The sequence below is a fragment of the Cebus imitator genome, unplaced genomic scaffold (assembly GCF_001604975.1).
Source record: "Cebus imitator isolate Cc_AM_T3 unplaced genomic scaffold, Cebus_imitator-1.0 Scaffold6, whole genome shotgun sequence".
In the NCBI taxonomy this organism is placed as follows: Eukaryota; Metazoa; Chordata; class Mammalia; order Primates; family Cebidae; genus Cebus; species Cebus imitator.
Window position 1 is genome coordinate 2,043,873 of NW_016107321.1, and position 23,149 is coordinate 2,067,021.

The 23,149-nt window shown below is 40.2% G+C and overlaps 1 protein-coding gene across 2 annotated transcripts in view; it reads right to left on the reverse strand.

Moving 5' to 3' along the window:
• PACRG (parkin coregulated) overlaps nucleotides 1-23,149 on the reverse strand; it is a 597,238-nt gene that overhangs the window by 210,084 nt on the left and 364,005 nt on the right. For both annotated transcript variants that reach the window (XM_017537290.2, XM_037741731.1), the window contains exon 4: nucleotides 21,467-21,616. In XM_017537290.2, coding sequence (XP_017392779.1) covers nucleotides 21,467-21,616 — 150 coding nt within the window. The remainder of the gene's footprint in view (nucleotides 1-21,466; nucleotides 21,617-23,149) is intronic.

A 23,149-nucleotide genomic window follows, 5' to 3' on the forward strand; every position in this document is an offset into this window, starting at 1 on the left:
CTAGAATTGCAGGGAGGTTTTTCAAATTGAGATGTGACAACAGCTGTGACTTTTGCTGCACAGAGAACAAGGAAGAATTTACTATCATAGACAAGGTATGAAAGTGATGCCCGGACCTCACTGCCGTGGCACAGTAGGGGCAGTTGGCAATCGTGGGCTGGGAATACAGTTGCAAACGAATAACTAATCAGATTGGTAAATGATTGCATTTTGGGGTGCAAGGGTAAAAAATTATTGAAAGATTGCTCCACTGGATTTGTTAAAAAAGTTGTCTGGTAGAGAAACCTTACTTTCAATCATAAACTTTCTTTGCCAGTATCAAACGTGACACTGAATTCAGCGAGCTGGGCTATACCCTATCCAATGAAATGATAAGAGGCAAAAGAGCAGAAAACAGTCAAGATGTCAGCATGCCTACTGGAGGGCTGACACAGTCTTTTGCCAAGGTGATACTTTGCTTTCCTGCCAAAACAGTGACCTAAAGTTTCATCCTGAAGAAACTAGAGACCAACATTTCCTGTATTTGTATGGACAGTGTTGTTAGTCCGTTCTCACACTGCTCTATGTTGGTGCAAAAGTAATTGCAGTTTTTGCCATTACTTTTAATGTAAAGAAAAGAGGTGCAGCCAGGCACGGTGGTTCATGCCTGTAATCCCAGCACTTTGGGAGGTTGAAGTGAGTGGATCACTTGAGGCCAGGAGTTCAAGAGCAACATGGCGAAACCCTGTGTCTACTAAAAATACAAAAAACTTAGATGGGCATGGTGGCACATGCCTGTGATCCCAGCTACTCAAGGTCTGAGTCCTGATACTGCTTGAACCTGGGAGGCAGAGGCTGCAGTGAGCCAAGATTGCACAACTGTACTCCAGCCTGGATGACAGAGCACTGTCTCAAAAGAAAAAAAAAAAAAAGGAAAGAGAAGAGGTTTAATTGGCTCATGGTTCCACAGGCTGCACTGGAAGCATGGCTGGGGAGGCCTCAGGAAATTTACAACATGGTTGGAATGGGAGGAAGAGGGTAAAGGTGAGGGGCTACACACTTTTAAACAACCGGAACTCATGAGAGTTCATTCACCAATGAGAGCTCACTCATCACCATGAGAACAGCAAGAGGAATTCCACCCCCATGATCTAATCGCCTCCCAACAGGCCCCTCCTCCAACATGGGGGATTACATTTGACATGAGATTTGGATAGGGACACAAAGCCAAACCATACCAGACGGTTTCAGCCTCAAACAGCATCCCTTATGCCAAACCTAAAACTTAGATAGCAGAGGACCCTTAACAGTTATTAATTTTTACACATTCTGAGAAACGCAGGATTCCTATACATCTAGGCTATAAAATAACTTGCAATGCAAACTTGTATAAGAAGAAACAACCAAATTTCAAACAACATGTTCGGATTTTGGAGAAATTTATAGAGCAAGAGAAACAAAAACAAAGCACTGCAAATATTATCTAGAAATGCCAGCATTAGGATGTAATCAGGATTGAGTCTTTGTACATTTGGAATCCAACGAAGAAAATGTCTGCCTTGTACCTGATTTTAATGTATTGATCAAAATCAGTACATCAAAGAACAGGATGCATGAGAAGAATATTCACCAAGAAACCCACGGAAGTCCATGAAGTAGAGAGGCATGGACAGAGGGAGAACACGTGAGTGGGAACTACTCAAGGTCCAGACAGTCAAAGGAAGCCCCCAATGGAAATGCTGTAGGAAAGTAGATTTTGGTTAAATATTGAAATTGTATCAGTTAAGCTGTTCAAAAACGGATCAGTCCTAGTGGGATGCAGCGTGCACCATGTGACTCAGGAGATACAGGCAGGAGTCTGTGCCCACTTGATGAGGGATGATATTCAACCGGGATCCACCACAAATGAAATAAGCCCTTCTAACTCTGAACAATTCCAGGAGCTTTTTGTTTGCCATGTTCGTGACATACTAAGTGTTTTCCTTCATTTGCATTTTGTGGCCTTTATTTTCAATGCATCTGTGCCTTATATTTATAGTTCAGATATTCTACTTGATATTCTTTCTGTATATCTTCAATCTTCAACATCTTTCCATTTCTCATCATATTTCTCTTTGATTTTAAAAAAATGAAAGAACCTTTATGATTTTAGGTTTTAATCTCTCTACGTACTAAAATGCCCCATGCTTTTCGTCATATTTATTGACCTTTTTCCTTTATCTGTTTCTCTTTCTCTGTTTCTCTTTCTCATTCTCTCAGATAAATATTCAAGCTGACGATTCAAGTCCTGTTGATGATAAGGACTTCTATGCAGAAATGGTCAGCAAATTATCTTTTCACACAAAGGACAAACTATTGAGCATGAAGAACTCCATGCTTCAGGACAGCTACAGTGAAGCTATCCACATCATCATGTGCAAGTGGTACTTTGCACTGGATTTATTAACTCAGCAAAAGTCTATGCATCCTCTATTAACTAGCTATAAATGAACTTTAATAAACATATGCAATAAAAATCTTGATTATTGCATATGTTATACATTTATTAAGCTCTTTTATAAACTACAAACGTAAAATTTCATACTATTGTATAAATGCTGAATTTGGGTTTAGTTTTCATCCAAGAATAATGCCCCTCATATATTTTAAAAAACAGATCATAGTAAATAGCATTGAACACTACTTCTTTTTATTTAGTGACACAAAAATAACTTTGGAAGAAGCTGAAAGTTTAGGAATGTTATTAGTTTATCATTGCTAGTTTAAACACTGGAAGATTAAATCAATACATCTGAAAGATTTGTCTATAACAATGTAATTAAATACTCCATTAGTTGCAGTTGAAGCGCTCAGTATTTATGGATGGAGAAAAGTATAACGTTATCACTTTTATTTCTCTTTCCATATGAATGATCCTATAAGTGCCCTTTGACTAACTGATTGACAGTGTAAAAATCACTTTATCTCTCTGCATTCATTTTCTCATCTGTTAAATTAGATGAAGGATACTTTCTTCCTCCTGGGTTTGTAAGGGTTAAATGAGATAATTCATGAAAACAGCTTAACTCAGAATCTGGTCTATCAAAAGCACTAAATAACCGACAGCGATTTTTAAGACAGTTAACACAAAAAAACTTGGAACAAATTAATGAATCAGTAATCTCATCGAAAATTTAAAAAATTATAAATCTCTACCCCAGCAATATGACTTGAAGATTAACTCTCTGAGATTTACATTTTTGAAAAACATAGTTTAGGCAAGAGGCAATTAATTCTAAGAATGCAACAATGTTGAAGGGAGGAGACTTCTAACTTTCCATCACTGATTTGACCAAAGTCATAGGATCATGTCCCAGTGTTGGATATTAACCCATAGCTTTGATAACAGAATTCTAAAAACACATTTATCTTCTTGGTCTAGAACACCTCAAACAGCATACTTTCTTTAGAATGTACCATTTTTTCAATGACCCAATATTGAGCCATTTTACTGAACATAGCTTATTGTAGATTAGTTAACTCTATCGCTAGCCACTTTTTAAACTTTCCAAACTTTAAGCATTTTTTTTAAATTTGTGCTTGAGTATTGCTTTGAGCCAAGCAAATTAAACCTTTGCAGCTTCAAAAGGAACAGCTAAGTGCTGATAATATTAACTGCATAATTTCAGAGTCAATTTTATGCTGTACTTGCCAAAGATTTTCAACCAAGAAATTAAACAGTAATTAGAATTTATCTTCCAACTGCAATCTAAAAGTGATCATTCTTTAAATGTGCTAGATTGTATCTCACAGGTTTTTATTATGGAAATTCTCACATTACAAAACTATCATTTTAATAGGTGTACTTGGTACATTATGCATTGGGCACAGAAATTATTTATTTAGAGAGAACTGCATTAATACTAAAATCATTTATATGCTAAGTGATTATTACTCAAAAGATTTTATTTGCAATGAATTATTTTTTTAATATGGGAAACCAAGAGAAATGTATAGTGTAATAAATTTCTAGTTAAAGTACATAGAAATTTCTAAGAAAAAGTAGGCTGATTTTCAGAAATAGGGTCATAGAAGTGCTTCTCCATAATGTACTAGTAAATGTAGATTAATGCCTTATTTTGAATCACTTCAAAAATAGTATAAGAGTACTTGTTCAATGAGGTATTATAAAGACTAGGAGAACACTCTTCTGTGTATAATATACAACTATGTTTAACTTGAAATATCAGTTTGGCAAGGTAAATGAAGAATACATGGCAAAAGCAATTTTTAATCTATTCACCTATTATATTTGGGAGGATTGTTGGGAGAACTAAGTGATTCGTTAGAAAAAGACACTGTGAACAATTGCACCTAAAACAACTGGTCTTTGTTACCAAAGAACTGTGTTGTAAATTAAACGGCCTAAAATAGTAAGGTATAAGCTTGCTCCATATCTTACTAAAATTTGTACAAATGAATCATATGTGAGCTACTATTTTTACCTATGAGACCCCGCAGAGACTCTGATCTCTCTGCACATGCCCACTTCGCTTTCAACTTTCCCCATGAGCTGAAGCAGCACTAGACCCTCATCAAATGGGCTGAGCAATCTTGGACTTCCCTGCCTCTGGAATCATGAGCCAAATAAACTTCTTTTAAAAAATAAATTACCCGGTCTCAGCTATTCTGTTATAGCAACACAAAAGTGGATGAAGACAGCTATGTACACAGATTTATCCATAACTCTGAGAAGCAATTTGGCTGGGATTAAAAAAAAATTAATGCATTCCATGTGGTTACATGCCTTCTAACACAAAAAGTGGAACCAAGTTAGAAGACTCTGTCTGATGTTTTTAAGTAGGTGAACTTGCTGATAGTTTTCTGGGTTTAGGGTTTTTCTCAAGGTATTATTGATCACTACTCCACAACAGAAATTGATGATATGAAAACATTTTTGCTTCATAACACATAAGAATTTGTGAAGATCAGCAACAGCTACTTTGATCTGCCAGCATATAATAGTTGTTAAAGTGGATCAATGAAACTTCCATTTAGTTCAGTAGCTTAAATAAAAGAAATCTTTTGATCAGAATTACCCTAGAAATGCTATTTCTGTCAAGCCAATTTACATTTCCAGAGTAGGTGCTCATGTTTGGAAGGAGAACCTGCTAATTTCTTGGGTGCTGGTTTTGGTTTATTCCTGTCCTATGACCTTGGGCAAGTCATTTGATCCAATGCTCAGCTTTTTCATCTGTAAAGTAAGAATAACAACTCCAAAAACAATACCTTCCTGTCTTTTCTATTGCTGGCCTGTGGGATTGTAGGTAATGTTGATGTAATTACTCAGGAAATGATACATACTGTCTGTAACAGGAGGCCATACGGTGGGACAGAGGGCACCATCGGCTGAGAGACCTTACTGGAATTTTACGAGGGATACTATTGTTGTATCACTGTGCTAACCTCCTGAAAGACATGTTGAACATCCTGATTTTATTCTCTGCTTCTATGTCAATCGCTGAATCATTAGATAACACAATTCAAGTTGGAGATGACAATGAAAATCTTTAAGTCCTGTGTTTTGCCATGCCCATTCAAGGTTTTCCATATCGTCAGTCTTCTCTGACTCATTTGGGAGAGTCGAGCTGTGCTACCTTCACTAAATATTGGAGTTAATTTTGTATCCTCTTGAAAAAGTACTTCGAGCTCCCAGTCATGGTCATCCAGGCATCAGTTTTTGGATGACTTCTCATTCTAAATATGTCCCTCCAATATTTCTGTCCCCTTATTATTCAGTCAAACACTAATCATGGCATTGTTGTGAAAGGACTTTGCAAATGAAATAAAGGTTACTAATCTGCTGACCTTAAAACAAGGGATTATTGTCCATGCCTTGTAACAACAACAACAAAAAAAGTGGAACAAAGTTAGAAGGTTAAATACTCTGCTTGAGTAGTACTCTTTGTTACCTGGGTGGGAATCACATGAGCCCTTGAAAGCAGAAAAGGAAGGCAGATGAGATGAGGCAGAAGAGGAGGTGGAGTAATAGGAAGCCCTCCTGTGCTGGCTTTGAAGGTGAGATGGCCACAGGCCAGGGAGCATCGGCCGCCTCTGGCAGTTGCAAGCTCCCCACTGCTGACAGCCAGCCAGGAAATAGAGACCTCAGTCCTGCAACCATAGAACTGATTTCTTTTTTTTTTTTTCTTTTTTTTTTTCCTACTGCTCTGGACCCCTCATCACACCAAGCAACAGCTTTTGGCTCAAGGAAAGCTGTTTCCCCATCTAGAACACCGGGTGGGAAGTCTAGGGGGTGGGAGCAGAACCAGTTGGTTCTAAGACTAGACTGATCTACAAATAAAAACCTTCCTTGACTGAGCCATTAAATGGTGGTAGCTCTTCAGCCCTCCCAGGAGAAAACCCCAGGCCAGCTACCAGGCCAGCCACTTTCATCTCAAAGATTCACATGGAGGCTCTGTTTCACTGCATGCAGATACCCAAAGCATGGAGACCAAAATGCTGAATTCTGGGCTCAGAGACCAGCTAACCCCAACCCCAAGTTCAGAAACAGTCTGGCTTCCAGTGACATGTGACCATATGGGCAGAACCCCAGGAGGGAATCCTTCTGGGGCATTTCAGGAGCCTCCTCTTCTTCGAGGTCCCAGTGTACCCATTCAATGCAAAAAGGGCCAGGTGTTATCCTCCGGGTCTTTTCTTTTTTTTTAGATTTCTTTCACCAGGGACAATCTCATCCTTGCCTTATCCAGGCGTTCTTTTTTTTTTTTTTTTTTTAAGAGAGAAAGAAAGAGAAAGAATAAAAAAAAGAAAAAAAAAAAAGAATGAAGGAGAGGAAGAATGGGGAAGAGGAAGAGGGAGAGAGAACAGGGGTGTTGCTTTATTACCCAGGCTAGAATGCAGTCTAAAAATGGGTATGCCTGTAATTGTGTTTAATAATAGAGACATGAAAAAAAAAAAACAAACAAACAAACAGAAAACACTGTTTTGGCCGGCGCAGTGGGTTGCTCAGATTTTAGCGCCAGAAATCAACAAGTTGGATGTCCATTCAGAAACCTACCTATAAAGATGGTAATTATAAAGACCACAGATGGATAAATCTATAACGAAGGGAAGAAACCAGCCTAAAAAGGCTGAGAATACCCAAAATCAGAATGCCTCTCCCTCTACAGGGGATCACAGTTCCTCATCAGCAACAGAACAAGGCCTGATGGAGAAAGACTGTGTTCCATTAACAGAAGCAGGCTTTATAAAAGTGGATGATAAGAAACGTCTGGGAATTAAAAGAACTTGTTCTAACCCAATGCAAAGAAACTAAGAACTTCAAAGAAAGGTTTGACGAAATGTTAACAATAATACACAATATAGAGAGGAATATAAGTGAATTAATGGAGCTGAAAAACACAACACGAGAACTTCGCGAAGTCTGCACAAGTTTTAACAGCTGAATTGATCAAGCAGAAGAAAGGATATCAGAGGTCGAAGACCAATTTAATGAAATAAAACGTGAAGACAAGATTAGAGAAAAAAGGATAAAAAGGAACGAGTGAAGTCTCCAAGAAATATGGGACTATGTGAAAAGACCTAATCTACGTTTGATAGGTGTACCTGAATGTGACGAACAGAATCAATCTAAGCTGGAAAATACACTTCAAGATATTTTTCAGGAAAACTTTTCCAACCTAGCAAGGCAGGACAATATTCAACTCCACGTAATACAGAGAACACCACAAAGATATTCCTCAAGAAGACCAACCTCAAGGCACAAAATTGCCAGATTCACCAGGGTTGAAATGAAAGAGAAAATACTGAGGGCAGCCAGAGAGAAAGGTCAGGTTAGCCATAAAGGGAAGCCTATCAGACTCACAGCAGATCTCTCAGCAGAAACCCTACAAGCCAGAAGAGAGTGGGGGCCAATATTCAACATCCTTAAAGAAAAGAACTTTCAACCCAGAATTTTATATCCAGCCAAACTAAGCTTCATAAGCAAAGGAAAAATAAAATCTTTGTGAACAAGCAAGCACTCAGAGATTTCATCACCACCAGGCCTGCTTTACAAGAGCTTCCAAAAGAACCACTACAAATAGAAAATACCACAAAATAAAGAACATCAACATAACTAAGAACTTGTATCAACTAATGGGCAAAACAGCCAGCTAACATTAAATGGCAATATCAAACTCACATATATTTTTATTAATTCTAAATTTAAATCGACTAAATCCCCTAATCCAAAGTCACAGACAGGCAAATAAAGCCAAGACCCATTGGTATGCTACATCCAGACCCATTTAATATGCAAGGATACACAAAGTCTCAAAACAAAGGGATGGAGAAAAATTTACCAACCAAATGGAGAGCAAAAATAATAAATAGAAAGCAGGAGTTGCAATTTTTGCTGATAAAATAGACTTTAAAGCAACAAAGATCAAAAGAAGCAAAGAAGGATATTACATAATGATAAAAGGATCAATGTAACAAGAAGAGCTAAAGATCCTAAATATATATGCACCCAATACAGGAATACCCAGATATACAAGACTTATAAAGAGACTTAGACTCCCACACAATAATAGTGGGAGACTTCAACATCAATATCAGACAGATCAATGAGACAGAAAGTTAACATCGATATCCAGGACTTGAACTCAGATCTGGAACAAGCAGACTTAATTAACATTTATAGAACTGTCCACTTTAACTATACAAAATATACACTCTTATCAGTACCACATCACACCTATTTACAGGTTTAAATGAAATATTGGTTGGCTGCTTGTTAGTTATTTTCTTCCCTCATTATTTTTTTTTCATAGAACTGATATCTATCAACATCTGGGATAAGCCTAGAAGTGGATTCTTCCTCAGAATCTCTACAAGCAACACAGGGCAACTGACACTTTAATCCAGCCTTACTAGATTCTAATCATATTACAAAGCTGAGTCTGCTGGATTTCTGATCTGCAGAACTGTGAGATAATATGTGGGTGTTGTCCTAAGCAGCTAAATTTGCAACAATAGAAAACCAATACTCTCCATCCATCCACCCATTCAGCAAACATTCACCAATCTCAGGAACTGCTAAGAACAATTGCTGGTGATAAAGCAGAAAAAAAAAAAAAAAAAAAAAAAGACAAAAATCCCTGCCTTCATGGAATTTACATTCTAGTAACAATACCTACATTAAAACAAACAAATAAATAAATAAACCCTAGCTTCCAGCTCATTGCTGTTTGATCTCACAGGCCTATTAGCTTAGAACAAGATTGGACCTATCAGGCAGCCTGATGATGGGAAATGCACCAGGTGATGTGTCGTCCTGCCCGATCACATGTCATACACATTTGGTGGACTCCCAAATCCAGTCGGTTGGTAGCTTCAGGACAAATGGTCTCTAATGTGCTTTGGTTGGGTTTATAAGCACCACATACATATCATCATGTAGTCCTTAGCAAAAATTTGGCAAAAATTATATACATTGCAGCTCCTACCTAAGATCTGGAAAAAAAATTCTCTTAGAAATTTCATGAGAAACCTAATGGACAATATTTGGAGGTAGCCCAGAGAGGGAGATTCTTCCTGGGATCTTCCCAGGATGCAAAGCATGTTAGTAGCACTGATGAAGCTGACTTTCCTACTCTTCTGCAAGAGGATTATGGGGATGGTGGGAAATATGCGATTGGATTGCAGTTCTTCACTGTTTCATTAGCTAAGAGAGTGCACTAAGTCAAGACGGCACTCTTTTTGCCATTTAGCACTCTCAGTAAGTCTGCCATCCATGCTGGATTTTACTGTTCCAAGTTATACACTGACCTCAGAGTCAGGTTATTGAAGAGAGGAATAGAAGGTCAGGGTGTATGGTTAGAAGGAAGGTCAAGTCTGCAGGACAGTGTCCATGTGTGGCAAGGTTCCCATCCTTTTCTAGACCTGCTTGTTTCCTGATGGTGGTGGAAACCTCCTTCACCCCTCAGGCCTTCCATGGCTGTACCCATTGATTCAGATTCACCGGGCGAGGCTCTGGGGAAGTCTTTGAGGGACTTGGTAAATGGAAAATGACTGTGTGGCCGGATACTTCTCCTTTTTAAAGGATTTTTTAGGGTGTTTTGCTGTGTTGGCATGTAGTAAGCACTCAACCTTTTTTTTAAAGTGAATCAGTGAAGGATGTACTATGTGGGTCTCTCTTTGGCATCCCCCCAAAAAATTTTCATAAAAACCACATTGCTCCCTAATGCTTTTGGAGTTAGCCTGGTGCATTCGTTTTTGTGGAGGTAGCATGACCAGGTTTCAGGTGAGAGCAGGAAGGGCTCATGTCCCATGCAGTCAGGGGCTAGCTCAGCAGCAGGCACACGAAGAAAGCAGTCTTTTATAGGCCCAACATCACACTCCTCCTCACTCCACGGCTGCCTATGGTCCTAACAGAATCCTTTTAGAAATTCTAGTTGGCCATCAAAAAAATAGAAAAGATACTGATTGTCTGTGAATATCATTATCCTGCACTCACAGCTTATAAGAAACTTTGGGGAGGACAAAATATGCTTCCAGACAGAACAACATCTAAGCCATTTGCTTAGGTGGTTGTTTGCCATATTTATAATAAATAAAGACACACACATATGTAGCATTGAATGATTTCTGTTAAAATAGTGAGAAAATCACCAGGCAATAATCCTGTCATTAGGGTCCTATTACATTCTTGTTTTAAAAATTTTATTATTGTATTATTAGTTTTTAGTTTGTAGTAAAGACAACTTCAATACATGAACTTATGATGAAATGTAGGGTTTTTGGGGGGAGAGCAGAGGCAGAGTTGTAATCGGTATGGAAAATCTAAATTAGAAGTCATTGAATGGAGAGTGATTTTTAATTTCATTGCATGACCACCTCAAAATGAATATAAATATGCTCACTAGAGCTAATATTAAAGTACAGTATTTAAGAGCAAAAAAGTAAATTGATCTTAGAGTGCTCTGAACAGAACTCGGTCATAATAACGTTACCATCATTACCTTTTTTCTTTATTACTTGGAACATTAATTCAAGATGTATATGAGAATGTAACACAGAAAGCAGGCAAGCAAGAAAATATCAATAATATCTGCAGTTTTTCTAGGGACTATGTCCACTGTATTTTTCAACTCCAACTGCATTGATGGTTAAGCTTATTCTGAGCCATTTATATTCCATTCTGTCAAAGTAAAAATTACAGATTTTTAAGAAAGGCAATAAAATGGAAAGGTGATTTCATACGAAGTGGAACATGTCTCCAACAGTTTCCTATTTGGAGAAAGCAAACCACAAGTGTGGCAGGGGGCTGGCACGGGGTCCCTCGACCTGGGTGAGCTGTGGATCCAGGCACGTGTGGGGGCCGCCGTCAGCAGAACTGCTTTAAAAGTCCCGAGGAACTGGCTACGTGCTGGGGGGACAGCGGGACGTGCCTTGGTGTCTCGGAGGGCGCCTGGCTGTGCTCTGCCCCTGAACTGGCAGCTGGCACCCTCTCGAGCACCCTGAAGGAGTCCCCAGGGCCTGGGCGCAGAATGGAGGGGCCGGGGCAGCAGGGCTGGGGGCCGGGCAGCGTGCACGGGTGGGGGCATTTCTGACCCTGTGTGCGTGTGCTAGGGGTCCTACAAGGGCCCAGGGACCCCAGCTCCAGAGGCTGAGGCCAGCGCAGCTGCAGGGCCGTGGAGGCTGGACTCGGGTTCCTGCAGGGGAGGCCGCGGTGGGTTCGGGCCGAGCCGAAGCCGCCTGCACCCGGCTGTCCTCGGGCCCTGGGGCAGCCACGGTTCCCGCATCACTCCGGCCCCCTGACCTCTGCGGCGGGGAATTCCTACACGGAGGCCGGGAGAGGTGAGGCGACACACGACACTGCGAGCTCCTAGCCCGGGAGCCTGTCTGTGCTGGGCCGGGAGACAAGGTCTGAGGGTGAAGCAAGCTCCGTGTCCCCGTCAGTCTCCAGAAGAGCGGGTGTGATTGGGAGCACCTGGGAACTCAGGGGAGCGCAGAGCAATTGACTCACCCTCACTGCCTACCCGGGTGAGGGGTCCCAGCGGCAGGGAAAGGCTCCTCCACCCAATCAAGCTTAGCTTTTGTCTCTTACCCCCTTTCAATGGACCTTTTAATGATGGCATGAATAGTGATATTCAACATAACAATTACACTTGGTGACATTCTTATTTTCTCTGCAATGCCCACAAAGAGATCTTTAAAAAGTAATTCATCGGTGCTCATGAAAGATTTGCATATAAAGGAAAATGAGAATGAAACCTTAATTATCAGCAAATCCAGAATAGGTGATATTTCAGGGGATTTGAAAAGTACAAATTATGAACTGACTGAATAGAGAAGCCTCCTTAAATTAAAGCTTTAGAAACTGCTATTTGCTTTCTTGCTCAGATTAAGTAAAACTCTCTGCTGCATACATAGAAAAGAACGCTGTTTTCTCTTGGACAAGTATCTCCAAGCCTGCTCATTCGGGGCCCATCTTGAGCATTTAAACGCATTAAAGTATATTCTACAGATTTCTCTAGGCAGATCTATAAGGCCTTAGCTGAATTGGTGGCAGTCTCTCACTGGGAAATGTGCCAGTTCCCAGCCAGCAGGAGCACTGTCACTGGCCAAGCACTGGAAACCAGCTGTAATCCAGCCATTTTGTCTGTGGATCCCTGTTGGGGTGCCATGGAGGGGTGGAGGGGTGACAAGTGTCAGGCGTTTAAACCAGAGCCACTCCACCTTAAATAGGAGCTGGGTAAAATGAGGCTGAGCCCTACTGGGCGCATCCCAGACAGTGAAGGCATTCTCAGTCACGGGACGAGATAGGAGGTCCGCAGAAGACACAGGTCACAAAGACCTTGCTGATGAAACAGGTTGCAGGAAAGAAGCCAGCCCAAACCCACCCAAACCAAGATGGCGACAACAGTGACGTCTTCACTTGGTCGTCTTCACTGCTACACTCCCACCAGTGCCACGACAGTTTACAGATGCCATGGCAATGTCTGCAAGTTACCCTATATGGCCTAAAAAGGGGAGCATGAATAATCCACCCCTTGTTTAGCATATTATCAAGAAATAACCATAAAAATGGGCAACCCGCAGCCCTCGGAGCTGCTCTGTCTATGGAGTAGTCATACTTTTATTCCTTTACGTTCCTAACAAACTTGTTTTCACTTTACTCTATGGACTTTCCTGGAATTCTTTTTGCTTGAGATCCAAGAACCCTCTCTTTGGATCTGTACTGGGACCCCTTTCCTGTAACAAAAGCATACATTTCAAACATGGTTTTGGAAACAGGTCTAGCCAATAGCCAGTTGTCCCAACTGTCACCAAGTAGCTGGGCCCTCCAGCCTGGTAAGGAGGGATACAAGAAACAGGACCTCTGCCCAGCAAGGCAGATGGAGAACAGCCAGAGGGGAGAGCCCTCCACTCTGCTAGTGGGGGTGGAGTCAGGGGAGGTTCTGAAAGGATGGGATGTCTGAATGTGGATCTGGAGGGAAGAGCAGAGATGTGTCCTGGGGTCTCTGGGCTGCAGGATAGCTCTCAGGCTGAGAAGCAGGCTTCAGATCACACGGCCCATTCCACACCCAGGCAGGGGGCACCAACGTCAGTTCCAGCTCTGTCCTGAGCTGCAGTTTCCATACTGCAGTTCCCTCTGAGGACTGAACTCTGACCTTTTACTTCTCTTGTGCGAATTCCTACCTAAGGGGTCTGGGGAGTCATGCTCCACAAACCATAAACTCTCACTAGAGGGGTTTCATTTAACCCTAAATTATTTGTTTTACTTTCCAGCCTGACTCTGGCATAACCTCACACGGCAGACAAAGAAGAAAATCAAAATATTTCACCCCAAAATATGGGGTTTTTTGCCATATTTTGAAATGGGCTGAAAAGTCATTTTTGTGGGGAGAAAGTTGTATCTGTAAAGAATCTCTGTTTACATAATAGATCTTTCCGCCTTCCAGGACCTCCCAATCCTGAAGAGGTTTACTGAGTGTCTAGCATCTTTTAAGGGTCTGATTAGGAAATATTTGCCAACTTATTTTCTCTAAGGGTCCCACCTTTGAGACTTCATCTACATAATAAGAAACTAGGTTTCTACAACCCCTTTTCTTGACCCAGACTCTCTTTTCTGTTGATTCCGGGTCATTAGACAATAACGACTCTTTCAACCAACTACCAATCAGGAAGTCATTGAGTCCACCTGTGACCTGCAAACCACCACCTTCCGGACCAAGCCAGTGTATGCCCCACACATACGATCGATGTCTTATGTCTCCCTAAAACATATAAAAACCAAGCTGAACCCAACCACCTTGGGCACATGTTCTTAGGACCTCCTGAGACTGTGCCTTGGGTCATGGGCACTTGTATTTGGCTCAGAATAAATCTCTTTAAATATTTTACAGAGTCGGACTCTTTTTGTCGACACCTTTCATCACGGTTTCAGAACCGATGAATGGGATTCTTCTACACAAGCCATTCTAAATATACCACATTTGCCCTTGGTCCAGAAACAATGGGGATGCACCTGGGCCATGAACCTGTCTGCAACTCAGTATCCTCCTGACGGCCTGATCCCTTCAGGTAAAGTTGCACAGGTGGGGACAGTGGTAAGGCCAGATGCTGGTGAGATGGGGATGCCCAGGAGAAACTTGGCCACGGCACTTTGGAAAGACTTGTACAGAGAAACTGCAAATATAAGGGCCAATTGAAAACAGGACACAGCAGAAAGAGGTTGGGATTTCACTAGTTCCCTGGGCAAAGCTGTTGAAAATGTGAGCTCCCATCACTGGTTAGTTTGCAGCATTACTGAAGAAGAAGAAAAACATCAATTCCCAGACATCTCCCCAACTCAGAACTTACCCAGGTCCATTTTCTTTCTCAACTAAACAAACCTTCCTGCTGAAAGGAAAAGGTAAGACATTTTTGTTGTTGTTGGAAGAAGGAGTTTTCATTAGGCCGAGCAGAGCAGGCTCTGTATCAGTAGTTACGGCAATGTGAGGAAGTGAAAGGAACATGAAACCTCTAACTTTATTCATCAAAAATGAGATTTTATCTCCACACGCTGTAGGAAAGAGGTATATGGTCTGGATGGAATCGTGTTTCCCCCAAATTCATGTTTTTTCCAGAACCTTAGGATGTGGCCTTACTTGGAAATAGGACCATTGCCAACATAAGTAGTTAAAGTCACACTGGAGTACTGGAATGGGGTGGCTCCTTATTCTGACCCTTGCGAGGGCTGGTATTTTCACAGGAAGAGACAGAGACATGCACAGGAAAAAAGGCCACATGAAGATGGGGCGGGACTGGAGTGACGCATCACCCACAACCAAGGACAGCTGGCACCTCCAGAAGCCAGAAGCAGCAGGAAGGAGGCTTCCCTGGAGCTGCAGTGAGAGCTGGCCCTGTCTGCACCTTGATCTTTAACTTGTAGCCTCCAGAACTGGGAGACAATATGCCTGTTGTTGAAGCCACTCCGTGTATGGCAATTTGTTACATGGCTCCAGGAAGCTAAGACACAGCCTTCAGAACTGAGTTAGTCATCACCCTACCAGGTTACAGGCAGACAACTCAGAATCATCCTTCCCTCCCTCCCGGCAGGCGCAGCCAGGGAGGTCTACAGAGAAGAGCACACAGAGATGTAATTTACAGTTTGTGACTGCCCCCGCTCCTCCGATGTTGCTTTTTACAAGTGGATTTGGGTTGAAAATGGACTCAAATGTAGCAATCTCAGTGAAGAGGAGAGATATTTAACCTCATAAGCATGTGTAGGTTTCATCATAGTAAAGAGGTCTTTCTGGGCTGACCACACAGTGGAGACATCAGGTGAGCGAAGCAAGCCTGAGCCATTCCCAGGACCATCTGCTGTCCTGGGCTGCCCTCTTTGATCACGGCACAACTGTCTGTTTCTGCAGAAATGAGTCCTCCGTCCCCATCCCCAAAGATTTTCCAGGCTTTGGAGCTCTGCTTATAGAGAATAGTTGGAAGAAGTAGGGATATTGCACTTGGAGAAGTAAATACCAAGGAGGAAGGAAAGTTTTCTATCATTTCCCAAGGGCTTGCTATGTGGAAAAGGATTAACCACTGTGCTGCAGAGTTCAGACGTGAGAGGTAAACCAGATGGAAATGTTAGGCGTAGATTTCATTTCAAAACAGGAGGCGCGTTTCTCTTTGGAAGTAGAACAGGCTGCCCCATGAAGCAGTGAGGCTGCTTGGACAAGATGCACAAAATAAGTACTGGTTGTGCAGGCTGAGTTAGTGAACTAATTTCATACAAGCACAAATTAGGCAACTAATTCTATTAGGTGTGCCAAACTCCACATAAGAAGAGGAAAGACCAACACAAACATTTGGCCTTTGTGGAAGTAATGATTGTATAGTTTGGTAAATTGGAGATACTTCAGACCAAAGGACCCCTACACAGATCTTCCAACTTTATGATCCTAGGATATTCTGTAGATGGATAAGTTAAGTCAGCGTGGAGGAAGTGCTCAGAGACACTAGATATATGCAAATCTAACTTTCAGAAAGGTGGGTGGCAGTAGTTCTAATAATTTCCTCAATGAATTTAGGATAATCTCATGGTTCAAATTTAATATATTTAATGATTTCAAAGGAACTTCGAAGCAAATTTCTAAGATGTAAATCATGAACTCAAAATTGTTCGAATTCCATGGGGAATGAACCTTAATTCCAAAATTAAATTTAAATCTCTGTGAGGAGAAATAACATTTATATATATCAACTTTGAGACAGAGAAACTGAAGGTTTTGTTGTTGTGGTTGTTTGGTAAACAATCCATTCCCAAAAGTTCATTAATGCTTGAAAAGAACATGAGAATTGGTCCCATGGAACTCACACGAATATCAAGGAGGGTTAGCAAGGAGGATTTGCATCAGGTTGACTTACAAGGCTTAGAGTTCTCATTAGAAGTTGTTTTAAAAGATGATCAGAATAAAATAATTATTTCCATTTTTTTAAAAGCCATTTAAGTTACAGGTCAAAGACTTGGTATAAACATCCTAAAATTTTGCAAACTTCAGGCATCCTCATTCCCTATGTTTTAATGTGCCTGAATCTGAATTAAAATTTTAAGTCTCTTTAATGGACTTTTTATTAGTCTGTAATGGTATACGTCTTAGGTTTATCTTAGATAAAGCCAAGCTATTTGAGTTCTATAAACATGGGGACATGATATTTCATTATTATGTTTACTTTTGCATATTTCATGATATAAATTTATGACATTATCAGAGTATCAGATCTGGAGTCTGAAGTCTGAGGTAGGGACAGTTTCAGGACTCTCGGTACTGTTAGAAATGAACCAAAATGCAGTAAACAGGCCTACGGGAGAGCTCCAATCTGCTGGCAGAGCCCATATTCCAGCTGTAAATGCTTTAATGCCATTTATTGGCTCATGCTTCTCAAATGTAATATTCTGCATCATTAATTTTGTAGTTTCATCTCTGAAAGCTATAAATTGAAGATTCCTATTGTTTTAATTTTCTGTAACCTTTAATAACATTTGTGAAAGAACAGGGGAAAGAATAAATTGCTATTGGCTGTATGACAAATGCATTCAAGGAATATTTTATAGAAACTCCTTTTCCTCTTTCCCCTCAAAGCAGTCACTGGAAACACAGCATGTTTTACACCCAAAATTCACTTTTTAGAACGCAAGGAGACAAGGTCAAAAGCTTAGATACCAGTTTGGTTGTTCCAAAGAGGGCCTTGGTCCAGGATTTCCTTGTCTGTGCTGGAGAGAGCTCTCTCTTTTTTAAATATGATGCTCCCTAAACACCGGACACATATTCAAGCTGAAAGGTTATGCCAGGAAAGGATGGATTTGAAAACCTGTTACCAGTGAACGAATCTGAGTCTTTAACTGATTTGGCAACTCACCCTGCATTTGGCAATTAGAGGCAAAATGAACCATTTGAAGCAAAGGCACTGATGCAGCTGGTGAGACCAGGAGGCCACGTGGCCTTCACAGGCTCACAGAGGGCCAAGCGACAGGTCACCCAACAAGTTAGTGTGACAGGTCACACACAACATTTTCAGTTGCCTGGCTATGTTGTTATATAACAATTCATATAGTGTGGTATTCTTCTATAATATACACTACTCTGTGTGTATGATATTGTATAGGTATATAATTTTGTATAACTATAATGGCTATCTCATTAATACCCAGTCATGGACAGGCTCCGTGTGAAGGTGCGCAGAACACACTGTCTCTAATGATGCCCATCCTAATGAAAAGTTGTTATTATACATGTTTTGTATAGACAGAAAAATTTATGATTAGAGACTTTAAGGGATTTGCCTGAGGTCACATCTCTTCTGGCTCCAAAATGTTCCTGTTTATTCTACACTACCATTCACATTTCAGATTTATCTGTTCTTGTTTTAACTATAGCCGAATTAAACTCTGTGAAAAGTATTACTAATACACAAGAGTATACAGCTGCTCTCTCTTCTAGAACAAGAAGGGTCTAGTGGGGCTGGTTCTAAGTTTTCGTTGTTATGGTGGTATGGATGGGGCCTGAACTGGTGCTGTGAGCACAGACTGTTTCTCCCTGCCCTACTTGATTTCCAACTAGTCCCTGAAAAGACCAGAAGCCTGGGCTCCTCACGCTGGCAATTGCCACAATGTCCGGGGCCCTGGCTATGCAGCCCCCCATTGCTTATTTCAGAGGAAGTTCATGTGACATTAAAACAGGAGAGATTGTTGAAAAAAAACCTCAGGCAGTAGTCTTGATCTAATGTTTGCACTCTGAAGGGATACTGACAGACAGGGTCATTTTATCTGAAAGAATATTTTCTCTCATTCTTTTTTTTGTCACTTGTATCTGGTGTCCTTCTAAAAAGGATTTTGTACTGAAGCTTGAAAGAAATAGTTTGAATCTGAGTTTAACGAGACATTGATTTACATAAAAGACAAATAGAAAACAGAGGAAATACAGAAATGTGAAATTGTTCTCAAATATATTGAAATTTAGAATGAGTTTTTTTTAACATTACATATGATCAATTTCTAATGTAATTTTAATTGTAAATAGTATATCTGTTACTAGGACATCTGCTTACATATAATTTTGTGATCTATATCATAAAGCAGGATTTATTAAAATGTTATTAAAGCTAAATCATTTTTCTAATGAAAATTCTAACATAATTGAAAATCTTGTGATAAGCTTTTTCTGAAAGAATTGGAACTAGGGTAACATAGCTACTTTGAGGAACAGTTTTAAGTTTCTATAGCTAGAATGCTCCAATTTTGTAATAGGACCCTCTGAAAATACAGCAAACTGTGGGCTGGCATTGTTGTGACAGGTTCCTAAGATAAGTAGAAAATGAAGCTGAAGCTAACATTTTTCCCTTCAAATGTCAGAAAAATGTTAAGCAGAAAAATAATTTAAATGTAGAATTCCTGATGCATGCATTTAGAAAGACTCCAAAAGAATTAGCTGAGTTTGGAACCAATTAAGGACCATAGTATGAACTTTACATTTCCCGCATTGATAAAATCTTAATAGGGATTTATTCTTAAAGTCAACCATTTTCTTTATTAAGCATATGAACACCTGTGAGTTAAAGATTTAAAGAAAAACTATAATGAGGAAGCAGTAGAAACCAACTGTTTTGTTTAATAGTCTAGAGCTCCCAACAAGGTTTATCTGTCTTTGTGGCAGCAATATTTACGTATCTGTATAGATTTCCTTGAGGATAAAGAAAGATTCTAATTGTCCTTTGAACACCACTGATTTTCTACTTTTATACAGAGATACAGAATGATGTTTAGATATAATTTCTAGCTTTTGCTGTGAAACCAACAAAAGCATTAAAGCAGCGTTGCAGTAGCTACCGGTTCCTAGATACTCAGGCAAGAAAGGGGAAATGTGCTCAGGTCCATCTTCCGCGATTGTCAAGTACAGAAACAAATGTTCACATGGGATAAGAGCTAAGAGAGGGCGACTTTACAAGAGTTAAATGGAAATAGTAATAGTACATGCATCATAGGTTTGCATGAGGATTACTGGGGAAATCTTGGCAAATGGCACACTTCAAAAATGTTAACTAAGACTTGCGGGTGGCTGTTCCCCGATGCTTCCATCTCCTCAATAATGCTACCATCTCTATCAGAACATCTTTATCTCTATCTCCAAGTTCCCAGAATCTAAATATAAAGTGTACAGTTAGAGTTGCTTTTATGGACCGTAGTTGAACAAGGTGCACATCTGGAGTTTTCTATAACTTTATGTAGATTTGCGGCTACTCTATGGTAAAAATATGAACTATGAATGAAAAATATTTAAATAAGTACTTTCCAAAAGTTATTACTCTGCTTAAAGACTAACCACCTTGCATGAATGTCCACCACATTACCCACAGCTCTTCAGATAATTTGAATAGGATACCTTTGCAAGCACTCCATTATAAGCATTCATAAACTCTTTTAACTCCAGTTTGAAGTCCTTTTTTTAAATATATAATAATATTAAACACAGAAGTCAGTTCTACTATCAAAAGAGAACTAAAGGCTTTTTGAGAATTCCATGATTTCCTGAATATCTATGCCTAGAGCATGCATAACAGCCATTGAATAATAATATAAAAAAGTGTGATTCCAAACAAAAGTCTGTTTGTGGCAGGAGCTGCCGTAAACTCAGCTTTTTAATTTTTTTTCTTGAATATATGATGTTTGATTTTTGTTTGATTTTTTTTCTTGAATATGTGATGAGCAGATCATGTTACAAAAGTTTCATGCAGTGCTCCATTAAATCAACAACTTATTGATACCACTGTCAGGAAGGAACTTCAATGTTAACTTATACTATGCATATGAGAAGTATGGAACTTCAAAGGTAACAACAAAAAAGAAAATTAGACTCATCATTTCAAGGAAATCACACTCTTAATGAACAGATGTACATCCACTACCTGCCAAGGGTCAGCAAAAACTTGCTATTTTCTTTGTTAGGGTAAAATAGAGCTATCTGAATTCATCTGTGCTTTCCAAAGCTTACAGAACAATACTACAAAAAATAAATGAATCATCAAACCACTTACCAGGTTTTAACAATAGTGCTTAAAAATACATCTTAAATCAATGGAAAAAAACTGACTGAAATTGTAACAGGAAGTATCTAAAGGTAGAATCACTACGAAGAAAAAGAACAAACTCAAAACTACTAATGTATTCAAAGGACCATTAAAAAAACTTCACAATTTAATTATTGGAAGCTTATAGAACTGCTTCAGCGCTTCTGTACTGAGTAAGTAAGCTATACGGGAGAAGTTTTAAATGAAATTGTTAATTTTACTGTTTCCCTCGAGAGTAGCTGGAGAAGGGGTGGGAATATGCTATTTAGATCTCCAAATGGATCGTGGTTTATATGCAATAATAAATCCTAAATGTGTTGCTAATTAACTCTACTTGAAACCACTCCCCGCCTTTTTTAAGGGCTTAAAAGACATTTAGACTTGTGGGTTCACTCACCATTCATGTTCTTAAAGATGTTCAGGACGGGGAGGATTTGACGGTAATAGGGCACCAAGGCCTTGCCCACCTTCTCAGCTGACACAACTAGATGCTGGAGGACCTTGAGAGTGACGCAGATGACCTGTCGGCTTCGAAGGTTCAAGGCATCTATAAAGTAAAAGAAGGAACAAGCAGAAAATAGTTTAATAGAAAGCATCAATTCTACCAGGTTAAGGCAAAGGTGTCTTGTGGTTGCCTTAAATTAAACTGTGCTGGGGACCAATGGGCTTTTATTAGAACATCTTTGAATGACACATTGCAACCCTAATGTTTTCAATGGAATCTTGTGTGATTGCTGTTTATTCTCCTCACTTGCACTGATTTCTCACCAGCCCTAAGAATGCAGCTCATTTTCCCCTTGTGGAAGAGGCTGGGACTCTGAGTTGCATAAGCAGTATGAAAGATAAAAGATCACTTAGTGTCGCTGGAGTTAAAGGAACCCATGAAGGTTGACAGCAGGTACATTTTTATGCAACAATCTCTCGTGCGACAATCCATTCCATTCTTAAAATCATTAACATGGAACAAACATTTATTTAAGAAGGAGGTTTGGGCGTGGTGTTCGAAACTACAGGCTGGTTACAAACACCGAGAATATTTTTGGTATGAGTAAAAATAAAGTGATTATATTTAGGCCCTGAAAAAGGTAAGAAAGAAAAGCAACATTTTTTTAAGTTCAGTTAGAAGGAATTAACACTTAAGCTATAAGAGACCACAGGAATATGAGAGTTTTAAAGAACAGTTCTGAGTGCAAAGTAACAAGCTGTACTGCAGAGACAGAGCAAGAGATGCCACCAGGTAGGGTCTGAAAAGCACCATTTGCCCCAGTGGAAAGTGCAGGGGGTCAGGAATCAGGATGCGGATAACTGGCTGTGTGAGCCTGGCCAACTCACTGGCACTTTCTTGGCCCCAGTTTCTTCAATCATGGGAGCCTGTTATATGTTTTCTAAGATGACTGAAAGGACCATGGTTTAAATAGAAGAGCCAGATAAAACATCTATTATAGAAGGTCAAAAGTGCGATTAATAAAATGTGATGCCTCCGATGACTCCAAGAAGAAGTCAAAGGCTCTTATTTGTAACATGTTCTACCTTCTCGTGAAAAGAATTGACTATGACCTTAAAGCATATGTCACTGTGGAGGGACCAAAGGACCCAGGCTATAAAAAGAAATGATGCGTTGGTCAATACATCTCTGTGGCAGTCCTGACATTGTTCTTGAACTCCAGCTCGCGTTTCCATCAGCCTGGATCTTGCCAGAACCTCAAATTCAGTTTGTTCCAAAGACTCAGATTTCTCCCTGAACTTTCTTTTCTTCCCTTTGTTCCTGATATTTAGTAAAGATAAATCTTGTTTCTAGGCACTCCAGGCCAAACTCTGTTTCTCCTTCTTCACATTCCTCATGTTACAAAATCATCTGGTTTTCCTTTTGCAGTATCTCTTGAATTGGTGTCTCCCTCTCCATCTTCACCTCCTCTCCTCTGGTCCTGCTCACCATCCTCACCTCCTCTCCTCTGGTCCTGGTCTCCATCCTAATCTCCTCTCCCCTGGTCCTCATCTCCATCCTCACCTCCTCTCCTCTGGTTCTGGTCTCCATCCTCACCTCCTCTCCCCTGGTCCTGGTCTCCATCCTCACCTCCTC